Here is a 14,785-nt window from a genome sequence, read left to right as displayed (position 1 = left end):
GGTCAAAGACAGTAGGAACAATTTAAGCAGATACATACTTCAGAATCTCTCACTTACACGCCTTGGCATCTTTCAGCGTTTGATGTTTATCGCAATTTTTCGGTTTTCAACTTCACGGTATTAATTATTAATCTTAAACTTGTTGAAATTTCAGTGGATAGAAAATGAAAACAATCAAGTAAACAAAACTCGTTATTGTAGAGTCACTGTGTGAAATCAAAAGTGTTCCCAAAGCCGGCGTTGGAAGCTACCAACAAGATGTTTCTGTAGTTGCAATTATATGCTTAAATTTTAGAGTCAAGTTTTCAGGCAAATTTAGAGACGGACCTGAGACAACTTTGATATAATTAATTTTAGTGTTTTGGCTCTAACAGCCTGCGATTAGGTCCTCATTATAGGAGCTTCCAATCAGCACGTGCGTTTCTTCCCACGGGAAAGTGTGAGCCCTTGAGCAATGCGAGTCGGCGAGAGGGTCTTGCACCAACTATTGATTCCATACCCCTGGCAAAGCTCTCCCGACTCGTCTAAAATCTTCACGCGGGCGGAGAAATGCACATTCTGCAGCGCTAATAATTGGGGCGTGCTGCTCGCAGGCTATGTCTCTCATGTTCTCGAAAACGTTTCGTCGCCTCCAGTAACATCGGCTTCCTCAACAAAAATTTAGAAAAGAAGTTGGTGCTAACCGTTCACTGAACATATTTTACTCGGGATCCGTTTATGTTGGTCTCACTAATTAGGTCTTATTTATGCAGCTTAGTTATTTCGACAGCCAGTAATGCAAATGATAATTAATAAAAGAAAGCGCTATGAAGAGATCTCTGGGCGGATTTAAATGCAAGTTGTTCGGTCATGATAAAACGACAAGAAATGATGTGTAGGAGGACATTTCAAAATCTTTGGCCAATTATTTAGATGCGAAAAGGGTAAAAAACTTTAGGACTATTTTCATTTTTTCGTATGGAGAAACGCGCTTTCTGCAGCGCTAAAAATTGGGGCGTGGTGCTCGAAGGTTATGGCTCTAATGTTCTCGTAAACGTTTTGTAGCCTCCAGTAACATCGACTTCCTTACCAAAAATTTAGAAAATAAGTCAGTGCTAACCATTTACTGAATTTTTTTTCTCGGGATCTGTTTAAGTTGGTCTCACTAATTAGGTCTTATTTATGCCGCCTAGTTATTTCGACAAAATGCAAAATGATAATTAACAAAAGAGTTTTTCTTGGTTAAACTAAGTTTCACTAACCTAGTTATCACAGTTTGACCATCGCTTCTGACATCTCGTTCTAAAGACAAAAGTCTCAGTCCACTGTGTAATGTAATAGCTATTTCAATGTAATATAGGTTTTTCCATGCATTTAGGAATGCCATTTCAAAATCAAATTAAAAAAATCAAGAGCCAGACGTAACGTTTAGAGTTTGCTTCTCCTGTATCCGTGCTTGCTTTCCCTTGTTGACGTAAGTAACTAGTCGTAGCTGGTCGTGAGCGAATAAAAAAGCTGACACCAAAGGATGATTTAAATCACTGCACATCGATTGTTGAACCGTTTGCATTTTGAACGTTCAGTTTAAGTGCTAGTGAAGCATGATTAAACATTATTGTTCGGCTGATTATGAGATTTGTTCGATAGGTTGAAATCTTCTTTAAACCTCTGCGGAAAGTTTAGAAGAAGTCTTCCATGTGCCGGGGAGACCACACTTAACTCTTCCAACTCCAAATTTTGGTCAGAGCCTCTTCTTCCGCCAAGTGAAGACAACTTCTTGATTTTCTTCAATTTCATTTGTTTTCAAATCATATTCGCCTCGGCAGTCTGAAAGCATCTCGCAGAATGTTTCCTCAGAGAGTTCAAAGCGTCTGTTTAATAATCGAGTGTAAATTGGGGCTGACAAGCCTACTCGACTTCCTAGTGCTTCAGGTTTTCTGTATATTTGTTTTAAATGTTAAAAGGCTCACACGGCTCCAAAGTATGTCGGTTTTCTTGCCTTAATTATAATTTTTGCTCTACCATCATTCCTCTGTAAATGAAATTATTATCCTCAGTAAGGTTAGCAAATCCAGCTGACGCATGAATTTCTCTGAGTCGCCCATAATGGTTCTAAAGTTGTAAGATTGACGCCGTTCATCTGCACTCTCAGAATGACAAGAAATTTCCGAATCAACTTCCATTTCTCTTAAAGCGCTTCCGTTCAGCTTTTGTTCTTCTATCTTGTTTGCAAATCTAACAGCTCTCAGATCTGGCTCTGAAATACGGCTTATGCCGTACATAATAGCACAAAGAAGAAATAGCAGACAGAGATGCATTTTTAATTTTCACCGTCAGAAAGTTTATGATGAAAAGGAATGAATGTTCCTTTTGATTGCTATTGCCTAACCAAGCAATTAGGTAAAAGGAAATTTCCAGAATGAAAAAAGAATACACCATATAATTTAACACTTTGCAGGTTTTTTTGGGTATATAGTAGTCTTCATCAAATGTTAAGTCATTTTACAATTCTGTAAATAAAATTTTGTGAGGGCCTCCTTAATCAACAGAGCATTAGCTTTCTTTCAGAGCCACCCTTTTTAAACACAATTATTTTAATTTATATTATCATTATGTTACTGTACTTGTATCAAAATTCTGTCAAATAGCACGATATAACAGCCCTCAGATCTGGCTCTGAAATAGGACTTATGCTGCACGCAAAGGCACAAATAAAATATATTTTACGGAGATGATGAAGAATAATTAATTTTTTTTCTTTTTTATTGCCTAGGTAAGCAGGTGTAAGGAAATTGTCAGAATTAAAAACAGTATAAGTAAAAGGATATGCTTTTTAAGGTGACCATCTGCTTAGTCCTGTTGACTTGGTGGTATCTAATTCCTCTCAAGTTGCATTAGGTTGCCGACTATCTCTCATGAAGTGAGGGTTGGTTAATTTTTTTTTTCTTATGCAGAGAGCCTGAGTGAAGCATATAATTAGTTAGTTTACTTATATTCTCAGCCAGATAAAGAACTTTTAGATTTTCTTAGGCCATTTTTGCTGTATGTATTGTTTTTAATAATTTCTGAGAAAATATGACTTTTTCTTCATCAAAATTAAAAGCATTTAGAATGGATTCATGTTCAGTCGCAGAGGAAAACCGGAGTTTGAATTTGTTTATCGTCAGAAAAATCAATGAAGAAGGTGAAAGAGTAATAAAAAAAAATTTTTGATGTAGGAGCGTGCTTTAAAAAACGTGGGATGCTTTTAAGCCAGTAGCTAATTGAAGCCTGTTTAAATGGCCCATCAGTTCTATAAACGCGGGCCGCTGGCACTCTGTCAAAGCTTTCTGTGTTTTTTATATTTCCCTGAGGCTATTTTGCTTTTGAGCGCTTATTTTTCCTATACTTCATGTCACGTGCTTAATTGAGACACAGAGTGATGAAAACATAGGTGAACATGTAACCACGAGTCTTTAATCATAATTCATATTTTCACTCTCGTTTATTTTTCTAACTAATTTTCTCACGTTTCTTTATCAAGTTACATCCGGCTACAGATCGGTGATACTCAACTGTTTATCTTTCTGGCCATGAGAGCTTTTAAACTGAACTCCAAAATAAGCGCAATTGCGGTACCAGTTGTTTGCATTTATTGATAAGTTTACTCTCATTTGGAGGTTGCACCTTTTACAACAGAAATTATTTGAACCGCAACAAAGCAGACAAAACAACTTATTAGGCCCAGGATGGTTCTTAAATCAAGAGTCAAAAAGAAATGTTCTATGGACGACTATGTCAGAAGAAGTTAAAACAACTCAATTAAAATCCTGACTGCACATAATTAATTCATCGAAAATTGTTTCTCCTGGGGTTCTTCTTTTAGTCTTAAATTTAAAAATTTGAAGAATGATGATCTCCTCTAGCGATTCGGTGCATCGATAACTTTTTCATTCACATGCGAGGTGATAAGGAAGCAGCACAACAATCATAATTGTAATCATGATATTGCTTATTAGACAATCAGGTACAGAAGATAGAATAGGTCACTTGGAAAAGCAAGCAATGGATCATGAACGATTTAATTTTCAAGTTCTGAGTTCACCTTTGAAGGTTATTAGAGCCAGCTTACACCATAATAATGTAAATAAGAGTGAGGAGATGTCATATGTCCTTGCTAACAGTTTTATAATTATTTTAAAAAAGATAATGCTGTACATCAGAATTTGCGATCCCCCTTGTTCAGCAAATGGGTCTGAAGTTATTACATGACGGCTGAAGTTGTCCTTCCGTGGCATGTTTATTAAATGGAGGATTCGATGGAGACTTTGAGTTCCTTTATTTTGTTTTTATACTAAGATCCCCATTGCAAGTTTTTTATCATTTTAACTTTGTGACTAAACTCAACGATATTGCTGGAAGTTTCCGTTGAAGCTAAATTCCTGGTTGTACATCGTTACCTTAGCAAGAGAGTTTCATTTATCTGTTGGAGAAAAAAAACCTAGAAAGAGAACTAGAGCTAAGTTAAGGGAAGAAGTTTTCGTGGTAATTAAGATGAGATTTCCAATCAATTTTAATCAACTTTATTTGAGCCCTTGAGGAGATGTTTGACTTGCAATGTTAACCTTGCGAGCCAAGCAATTACAATCAAGATGTCAAAAATTTTAGAAAAGTGTTGAAAAAGAGCCTTTAGCTGAAGTTTAAACTTTCATCTCATTCGGATGAGTATGAAGAACGTGGTCCTTTGAGGAACAAATCGCTCAGATTGAACAACTTGCATAATTTGTACCATGAGGCTCTCCTGATGAATTACACACCACTTTCATCCTTTAATATCGTGATCCTTGAAAGAAAAACATAGATCACCGACAGAAAATTGCGAACACGATCAATTTATTTTATTTTCCCGAAAATTGAACTAGTTGTTGACAGCAGATGACCATTTAATCGAATCTCGAAGTGTTACTACTACACAGAGTAATCGTTAATTTGTTGAAAGGAACTTTATTTTTTGCTTTTGAATTTCATCTCAGTTCGTTTTAGTGAATAGTAATGGCCTTTAAAATAAAACCAGTTGACTCCATCAGCATAGGAAGCATGTGCACCATTGAGGTACAATCCGTTCAGATTGGATGTGTGACAGTTCTTGTACCACCACGCACCCTTGAAGACTTGGGCGCAGTTGTTACCACGTCTATCATTATCATGATCTTTCGTAGTAAATTGCATATTACTGAAAAGAAAATTACAAATGAGGTTAATTTCGTTGCGAATGTTTTAGGTAAATTATCTAACCATATAACGTCTGGGGCACGTTGGGAACAGTTTAAATAGAGAAGTGGACAAACGAACAGGAAGGCAAGGAGACATGCTCAAAGAAATAAATGTGCAAAATGACAGGTGATTGTATAGAAGGAGAGACAGTCAGGTGACAGACAGACAATCAGACGGACGGACAGACAAACAGACACGCAGGTAAATGGGTAGGCAGGCACACACAAACAAACACGCAAGCAGGTGGGGAGACTGGCATTAGATTATGGAAAACCATGGAAAATAATTATAAGTGAGATTAAAGTTTGCAAGGTGTGCTGCCCTCATTATCCTGTCTTCAGCAATTTAAGCTCTAGTTTTCCCGTGCAAGGGTCCCCATCAACACAAAGAACGTAGAAGGAAAACGTTCTCAGACTTTGTAAATCTGAAACCAAATTAAAGTTCTTGGTCCTGTTCCTGGCAGTCTTACCTCGTTTTCGGCCAAAGCGAGAGAGAGAGGAGTAGAAGTTAAACTTATGCTTTCCAATTTTAATAGTAATACAATTAAACAGTAAATGGTCAGAGCTCACGCGCAAAAGTTAAATGTGAAGTCTGATCGTCGGGATAGGAGTAACGTTGAGAAGAACGTTCGTCGAAGAAGGTGACTGATGCTTTGCCTGGTTCCCATAACATCTGAGAATAACGAACAGTTGCATGAGCCAGAATTTTAACACGCGAGAAATACCTCCTCATTTGACTCTAAAGATGACTTTCCCCCAGGTTGTGTTAGCCATTACTACCGAAAACAAACCCTTTCAGGACTACTCTATCCCGAACGATCAGAAAACACATCAAACCAGTAAAGAGGTCAGCCCCAGGTTGACAGAAAGGCTGCGTTATAAAATATACTTGTACAGATGACGGAGCCCTCTCTAATTTCAGTTCAGTCCTAAAAAAACCATTTCTGCTTACTTATGTCTATTGGTCATAGCGTCACCAGCCGTGCCACTGTATCCTCCAATCAAAAGCCTGTATTTATCTGCCTCACTTGCCACCTTAAAAGTCGTGTACTCAGCGTACTTGATGTTTCCATCAAAGTCTTCCAGGTCAACTCTGAGCTTGACGTCATCAGCAGCAGTCAAACGGTGAAGATTGTCGTTTCCGAGCCAGAACTCTCTGTTCAGATTTCCAAATCCTCTTTTGTAGGATTCCCATCCAAGATAGAAGTCAACGGAGCCATCCAAACGTCTCTGAAAAACGGTCCAACCCCCACCATCAGTATCCATGTCACATAACACTTGAATTGGTTTGCCGCCATCTGGATTAATGGTGTACTCGCCACTGGAATTATAACCATCTTGAAGCAGTTGCGTACAGCTCTTGGGCCCTATTTGTCATATGAAAAAGTAAAAGAACACATTTTTCGTGCAAGAAATCAGGTCAAGGATCAAATAGAACGATTTTCAAGTGAGTAATCACAGGTAATCCTGGACTGTTTTGGTTTTTCTTTACTGCGACCCACTTTCTCAACCAATTAGGGCTCAGTTGTTAAAAAAGCGGATAACACCTTCTTAGAGATAAATCGCTATCCATTGGATAGGTGTTTCAAAAAAAAAAGTTCTGCGCTATTCGCCGGACAACGACTTATCCAGTGGATGGCATTCTCCATCCTCCGAGAAACCGGTGCAGATGCAGAACTAAAACTGATCACGGCTTGGTCGCCCGCGTTTTCCTTTGCTTTGGTAGTTTGTTTGTTTTTACCTTTGTGTTCTCATCATCTTAAAATAATTTCCCTTTCTTCTTATTTGCCGTTAGGATTATTTTTATTTTGGTTGTACGAAACTCGTTCTAAAATTTCTCGTTATATAATAAAGGGTTTCTAAAGTGCCATACCCATTAGCTCATGGCGCTTCACAACACTTTTCGGGGGACTTTGGCCAGACTGTGTTGAGCTGTTTACAGTTTTGAAGGAAATGATGCATCATAATGAACCATATGTAATACTGGGAGCTGCGTTCCCTACCCTTTGCGAGAAGTGCACGGGTTCGTTAACATCCCCTGGTAACGAGTACAGAGAAGATGCAGGAACGGGACCTGCGCTTTTCGGCCTCATCCGAGAAGACTAGAATGTTTAACCATTTAAAGATCATTTTATAGCAAAGGCAGGACATTCTCCTCAGTGACTTTAAGACCCTGACTGTTGGTCTGGTCTGAGGCTTGAACCTTCGACTTCCCGCACATCATTCCGGCGCTCTACAACATGAGCTAACCAGGCGACGGTTTTTTTATATTGTACTTACGACATAGTTTTCCTGAATAGCCATCGTCACAATTGCATCTTATTGTGCCGTCCTTGTAGATGGGAATGCATACTCCTTTGTCGCTGCACAGGGAAATGTTCTCTTCACAAGCACTCTATATGGAATAGATTATTTTAGAGAACCTTTTTTCTTTCGTTATTTTCTTGCTGTCTCAAAGAGGAATTTTGTGGAAAATTCTGATAAAAGTAGGAGGTGTTTCGAGTTTTAAACTGTTCATTAATACGGCCAGCTTTGATGACTTCCAGCGAGAGTAACATTTTCGTTTCCCTGAACAAGGACGAAGTTATGACTTGACTAATTCTATACTCATATTTTATAGTTTGGTGATGGGTAGGAATGTTTGTAAAAATAAGTAGAGGTGTATTGACTTGTTTGTGGTTGTTGCAAATTTTCAAAAACTCGTCTAAAGGTTTTTCGACAATTCGGACATTTTCCTACCACGCAAATTTAAGCGACGGGGAACCGTTACTCTTTCCAGCTGTCCCCTAGGATTCCTTCGTTTCATTGGTTAACTATTTTGGATTAACTGTGACAACACCAGCATAAAGAAGTCTGCCGTTTCCACGAAAATATGTTCACAAAACCGACTGCAAAAATATTACCGTCAGTGAGAGTAGAATGTACGGGAGAACCGCTTAGAATAATTCTTAGATAATTAGGGGAGTGTTTCAAATCTTTTAAGAGGCCTAAACGTCACTTTTTTTTATACGTTTTGCATCTTTCCTTGTAATTATAATCAATCAATCGGAACAACTCTTGTTTACATCTACAGCCTTAAGTATCCAAGGTCTTAAGTAGATCTCGTTGCTGAACCGGTGCTTATTCTTTGTTATGTGCTCTGGTTTTCTTTCCATTTTCTTTTGTTTGGTTAAGCTTTAACTTGTGCGGCTTTTTCATTTTTGTTTGGATGCTTTCAAAAAATGAAGCACTCTCTTGTACCATGTACTTTACCCTACAGAAATTTAATTTACCTGTGGTCCTCGGTAAATAAAGTCTTCATCTACGGTGAAATTAACAATCCCAGAAAATCGATCAGAGTCGCTCAGCTGGCACTTGAAGTTCTCCCCATTAGTTTTCGTTTTTCTAAAGTTATAAGACTTACATCGTACTTCTCTGACGCACTCAAACTGGCAAACAGTTTCAGAATTCACCTCGATTTCTTTTATGACGCTTCCATTTAGCTTTTTCCCCTCTACTGCCTTAGCAAAGTTTGTGGCATCCCAGTCTAGCTCAGAAATACGGCTTACACCGGTGACAGCTTTGCAGACGAGAGTTAGTATCCAAAGCTGCATTGTCAGATGTTGAAGAGTTCAGAAAAGGTAGAGGTCTGTTTTCATCGAGTGGTATTCGCTTACCGCAGTCTGACAAAAAATTATGAAACAACCAAGTAAATTATGCATAAGTGACGCTCGGTAGGTAAGCATAATCTACAATAGCTTGCCATGCCATCTTTTCAAGTTAAGATTGTAATTTTCGCCGTGTGATTGAAGCTCTGTCAAATGCAGAAAATGCTGATAGAAATGTAAAATGAAGTTTTGCGTTTGAATTCTCAACGATCATAACTTTTATTCACACCGGTTAGTTCCCCATCTGATTTAATTATATTCACCCTTGAGTTGGGAAAAGACTATTTGTTGTGAAGCTCTCTTCGTGAGACCTAAATTGATTTATTATTCCAAACATAAAATTAAAACATACCAAATACGAGGCTGGAAAAGTGGCTTTTCAATTGGGTGAAAAAGAATCGCAGAAAAATCATAGTTTTTAACACCACCTTCCAAGCCATATGCTAACGAAGAGATTATGGAGAGATGCTAATCATATGTGCAGAGTTCGAGAGTAGCTCGCTTGTAGAGAACTTATTCAGGGCTCGTAAATGCGAGAAAATTACAATCTTCACGGCCAACTTTTCTGCATTTCAATCCACAAAAAAATGTGTCTCTCGGTTCTATAGTAGTTTACATCTAAAAGAAAGATGAACTCAAGCCACAATTGAGTACCTCTCAAACAGCTAAAGGCATTACAAAAAGTGAAACTGTTCTTAATTTTTTTATTTACGGTGCAAAGTATCTTAATAACTAACCTCTATTGCAAAGAATTATATTCGATTCTTGATTTTCATCTCGGTGCGTTTTAATGAATAATGATGGCTTCGAAATTCTACCCAGATGACTCCATTACAGTAAGAACTACTCAGGTGTAATTCATTTTGATTAGAGCTATGGCAACCCTTGTACCACCAAGCTCCTTTATATTCGATGGCACATTTTTTTAACATCATAATAATAATAATAATAATAATAATAATAATAATAATAATCAGTATCTTCATCCTTCGCTTTAAACTTTATGATGATACAAAAACAAAGAACAAATATGATCCATAAGAATTAAAAGTTACTCCATGCACAGATGTTTGATATGAGATGGCAGCTAAAGGTGCGACAAAAAAGATGACTGCAACAGGGTAAAAGCAAAGTAAAATACGTAAAATGCACGCAGATTTGTGTTTCGTGCTTTCCAGTCTTTTCTTCCCACGTCAGTTTTTAAGTTTGCGTTCAGTTGACCATAGAAACACGTGTCTCCCCTAACTCTAGACTCAGATAATCCAACAATTCAAGTTATAAAGATCTGTAACAAAATCAATCAGCATTTGAAAGAGCATTGCCAATAAAACACAGATATAAGTAGGTTCTACAACTGACAAAACTGCGCGGCTGTCAGGTTGTTTCCCTCTCTCCTGTTCAATCTGGTTGTCTGCTGTTAGCATCTATAATTATGACAGAAAATCCAGTATCCAAAAAGTATGAACAAAATTTACGCGTTCTGTATTGAAATTTAAAGAAACGACGACGGAAACAGGAGCCACGGAACTCTTAGAGCAAAGGATAGAACTTTGAACGGATTGAACGAATGAGGTTTTGAACGGTTAAAATACGAAAAAAACGAAATAAGTAACCAATGAACCTGGTGGTGCAATTAATAACAATACTAATGATAATAACAATAATTATTATGATAATAACAATAATAGTTGTAATACTAAAAATGATATCCAAAGAGGAAACCTTCTGTTTTATAACATGGAGGGAAAAAAGGCGCAGGAACTTTCTACAGTCACTAACACTCGAAAGGTCTCTAGCAGTCGGTGAGATTAATTCTGCAATGCCTACGTCTGGTGCACAGTTTATTACAAATTTGTCTGTCTTGACTCTATTTGAAGCTACATATTAAACATTCATTTAAAATTAGAATATTAACGGTTTTCGTTCATGCATACTGCTGTGGCGAGTGTGTAATTCTTTTTTTCTCACAAACAGGTCTCATATATCTGCACCAATTAATTTACACTTAATCGTTTCGTTTTTCCACGTGCATCATTACTTTAGCTGCCATTTATATATCATGTTTCACGCCCTTTTAGCAGTATGTCTTATTTTGCGTCGATGTAAACCTTTTTCCTACGAGTGTTTCGTGTCTTGTATATTCCCTCAGCATTTTGGGAATTATTTATGTCTCGTGGTATCTTCGCATTTAATTTTCACCTCTCAAATGTTAGCACATTTTCGTAAAAGTCGTTTTCCTGTTCCTTAGAAATTTACTTCTTCTTCATGCACGTGTTAAGAGTAGTTAAATAGAATGCTGAGTAAAAGCTTTTGAATTAAGCGGGCCATTGCTCCCTTAAATTTTACTCAACGAACCCGTACAACTCCAATACTTTGTGGTCCACGTGAATTGTACTTGTCATTGTCCTTTGTGTATCTATCTATCTATCTATCTATCTATCTATCTATCTATCTATCTATCTATATATATATTACACTGGTTAAAACACTAGGTGTCACACCAGTCAAAACACTAGGCAATTTTATATTAAAATGTACTTACTGCATGGCTGTCCATGATACCCTTCGCGATATCTTCACTGTGCAGTGTTTTCCTGATAGTTGGAAATTCACAACCCATTGCTACCACAAAACGAATCACTCATCTTACAAACGCTCTGCTGGAAGAAAGAAAATACCGTAGAGTTATTATCGTTACTGTTCTTCATATCGTTCGATCTTATCACTCTTCTGAATAATTAGAATTAATTTTTAGGGACAAGTTTAAGCACTGCGCAACGATAAGGAATCGCTATCTGACTGAAGAAATTTTTATTCGCACGTTTATGAGGATTATTTTGCTAAAAATGTGTGCTCTTGGATCGTGCGTGGTTATTTTTATTTAAATTTCATTTGCAATTTTTATTATTTTTTGTTTGGAAGCTATCGGCTCCTTTCACCTTTCCATGAATTCCGTAAAAAATCTATCTAAAATTGGTTAACGATGCGAGGAAAGGAAAGATTTCTGCACAGCCCTATACTTAGTTGTACACACAGTTCTTGGATAAAGAAAATAATACCGAAAACGATAGATTACCTTAGGGATTACGGCTTTGTTTTACAATTGTATAGATTCGGTAAAATTTTTGAGTCAAACAAACCGATCGGAGTAGCTCATCCTCTTTTTACTGGGGCCAAAGTTTTATGACAGGCATGACCTTTCATCCTCAGAGTGCAGTCGATAAGAACTCCCTGAACTAACCTCTATTTCTCTAAAAACGCTTTCATTGAGGCGTCTTCCTCTTATTTCTCTGGCTAAGTTAAAAGCTTTAAATTTGGTGTTAACATTCGATTGTCTTCGTTTGTGAACGAAACAAATCATCAGGAAGTTAAAAGGAATTGTACAATCATGCCTTCCTTCACACACACCTTCAACGTGACGAATAGTACACCTCTGTTAAAGTTTCTTTACCTTGCAAAATGTAAAAAATAAAATATAATGACTTCACATCCTTTTTCAAATAAAAAACTTGCACAAATTGCCTGATTATTTCTCGTCCGTCTTCATTTAAATATTGGCATCGATTACCTTTTCCTTTTAAGAACAATGTAGTGTCGCGTTATGCGTAATTTTGTTAATCCCCTGAGGGTTTAACAAACCTGTTCTTTGCTGATTTGCATCTTGCGACGAAATAACTGAGAGCAAAAAGTCGAAATGTTAGGACAAAGAAAGGAGGCAAAATATTTATGTTAGGGCTACGAGCAAAGGGGTTAAAAATGGGTAAAGTTAAGTTACATGCTGGTCTTGTCATGTCCCACACAGTGGTATTACATAGCTTAAAATTTGTAGTATCCGCTGGTTTTCCTTTCCTCCTTTCTTTTCTCTATCAGGAGAGTCAATGGCTCTAAATGGATTCTTCCGAAAAATGACTGAACTTACAGAAAATATTCTGTTTTACAGCAGACAGGTCAGACATCAGTGACACTTACTATTTGGAGCCGATTCACAGAAAAACACCGAGACTCGTCGAATATTGTTACGTAATAAGAAAATAGGGAAGCAAAGCTGAAAGATGAAAGCTAAACAGACAGATTTCATGTGGTAAATTTAAAAAATTTTGTGAGCCCGATGAAACTATACATAGCAACGTCATAAGAGTGCAACCGAACGCCCGTGCGAGGCCCGATGTGCGATGTTATCCAGAATTATTGCCGTTCAAATCTAAAGACTAGATGGGCAATAGTTATAAAATTTATTTACATTGCCTGCATGTTACTTACCTTGGTTCTTGGAGGAAGAGTTCAACTCACTTCAGTGATGCCATCCTAAGTTATTCAAGTCGAATTGCCTGTCACACAAGGTTAGGATGAGGCCCGATGTAAATTAGCCAGTGAAACAGCCCCTTCGTTGTTCTTTCAGATTTCGAGAATTTTTTATTTAATCAGAAAATAAAGATAATTTACAGGCATAAACCCACGTGTTGTTCAGTTTTTTTTCCCAACGAGAGTGTTTAAAGTGTGGCGAAATGTTTCCTGAAACACTGTATAAACAACCCTTTAAAGCGTAGTAGTGGGAATTTTCCTCATACAACGAAAAAAGTACAGTGTTAAAAATGTTATAAATTAATTGGTTTATACGTCAGCTGTGTGTACTTTAAGATATGGAACTCTTCTTAAGTTTTGGGAGCACTCAAGAGACTAAAGTCGCTCTTAGCTGCACCTCGAGCGACTGTCTTGCATCCCTCGTGCTCTCCCACTTCATGTCTTAAGGAAGTTATTTCAGTGTGCTGCTGTAAATTACTATATTTTCAATCAATCAGTTGTCATTGAGTACTACCTTCTTGCAGACATCATACACATATCTTTAAGCAATGGAAATTTTCAGCCTCATGTTTTTGAAATTAATCGATAGAGATGCTAATGTAAACAGGTGCTTGAATTTCTTCTGATATTACTGCTGATTAAAAAGAAACTGAACCGTACCTTTTTTTTTTTTTCTGGATAACGTGGCATCGGACGTGTCCCGATAGCGTCATCAACGGGTTTGCACTTATTTTCAACAACAACTGTTGAAAGCTAGCCCAATAACAGCGAGTCAAATTACAGCTAACTGAATTTACCCCAGCAAAGGCCCGAAAAGATATTGGTAGTAATTCTTAAAGCTAACATTAGTGCTTTTTTTTCCTGTTGGGGTGAAAAAACAAGAAGCGGAAACAAAGCTCTGAGATCTCTCTCAAAAGATCTTGGTCAACACATAGGGCGACTTGACTCTATGAACTTCGTAGTTGCAATCTCTTTTCTCTCCCCTCGCATGCTGATTGCAATAAAATGGGAGAGCACAATTATGTCTAAACAGCATCATCACTTCGCCAGCCTAAATTTTCTTACCTTAATTGAAGGGAACTCGTCATCCAACTGTATTTATTTGCCATTAATCGTTTATGCATTGACTAGGTGCCAGAAGCTACTTGAAATCGTATCATTATCCATGGGGATTTTAGAGGAGATTATATGCATGACTTTCAATCAATTTGGAAAAGAATACGGGCATTTTCTCTTCTGCAGCCGGATATGGGTATTTTTTATGTTATGTTACACTGTATTCTACTCTCAAATCCTCAATAATTTTACTATGGTAATGGCCAACTCGAAAGCGTTTGCCCACTTTGGCCAGTAAACACTCTTCTCGTATCTTAAGTCGTTTGTATTTTTATCTTTTGTTCCGATTTTGCATTTTTATTACTCAATCGAATTTGATGCAACTAAAAGAATTGTAAATTATTACAAATTGGATAATAAAAAAATTAATGCAGTTGGGAAGTACTTTTTATGTTAGGTTTTCAGTCTCATGAATTGAATTATTTCTCGTTGATTTCAATTTTTTTCCGCTAAACGTTCCTGATAGGGCAGCCTGGTAATAACCTTTTC

At 37.3% G+C, this 14,785-nt stretch overlaps 1 protein-coding gene and 1 long non-coding RNA gene across 12 annotated transcripts; both read right to left on the bottom strand.

Moving 5' to 3' along the window:
• Positions 1-4,838: 4,838 nt before the first annotated feature.
• Positions 4,839-8,915, bottom strand: LOC113684052 (ficolin-1-like). Of its 2 annotated transcripts, none has more exons than XM_027201351.2 (4): positions 8,504-8,915; positions 7,512-7,626; positions 6,184-6,598; positions 4,839-5,191 (listed from the first exon to the last, which is right to left on the bottom strand). In XM_027201351.2, the coding sequence occupies exons 1-4, from the start codon at positions 8,822-8,824 to the stop codon at positions 4,963-4,965; spliced, it is 1,080 nt and encodes a 359-aa protein (XP_027057152.2). In that variant the 5' UTR covers positions 8,825-8,915; the 3' UTR covers positions 4,839-4,962. The 2 variants fall into 2 exon arrangements, with proteins under 2 accessions (XP_027057152.2, XP_089052207.1); XM_089196081.1 differs by having other exon boundaries at positions 8,684-8,915.
• A 1,185-nt stretch (positions 8,916-10,100) lies between these two features.
• On the bottom strand, positions 10,101-14,569 carry LOC149051157 (uncharacterized). Of its 10 annotated transcripts, none has more exons than XR_016183575.1 (5): positions 13,139-14,569; positions 12,518-12,553; positions 12,287-12,329; positions 11,421-11,538; positions 10,101-10,302 (listed from the first exon to the last, which is right to left on the bottom strand). It is a non-coding gene; the product is annotated as an uncharacterized LOC149051157 (long non-coding RNA). The 10 variants fall into 10 exon arrangements; XR_016183577.1 differs by having other exon boundaries at positions 11,421-11,535; XR_016183572.1 differs by having other exon boundaries at positions 11,421-11,535; positions 12,518-14,569.
• Positions 14,570-14,785: the final 216 nt, after the last annotated feature.

This window comes from Pocillopora damicornis, chromosome 2 (genome assembly GCF_964200805.1).
Source record: "Pocillopora damicornis chromosome 2, jaPocDami1.2, whole genome shotgun sequence".
NCBI classification, from domain to species: domain Eukaryota; kingdom Metazoa; phylum Cnidaria; class Anthozoa; order Scleractinia; family Pocilloporidae; genus Pocillopora; species Pocillopora damicornis.
This window is presented reverse-complemented; position numbering and strand designations above follow the sequence as displayed.

What these genes read in the sequence shown, in the direction of transcription:
- LOC113684052 (XM_027201351.2), bottom strand. Translation starts at nt 8,824, where the DNA reads ATGCAGCTTTGGATACTAACTCTCGTCTGCAAAGCTGTCACCGGTGTA. An exon ending in TTATTTACCGAGGACCACAG is followed by an intron (nt 7,627 to 8,503) that starts GTAAATTAAATT and finishes TATTCCATATAG; the next exon opens with AGTGCTTGTGAAGAGAACAT. An exon ending in GCTATGACCAATAGACATAA is followed by an intron (nt 5,192 to 6,183) that starts GTAAGCAGAAAT and finishes TTTTCTTTTCAG; the next exon opens with TAATATGCAATTTACTACGA.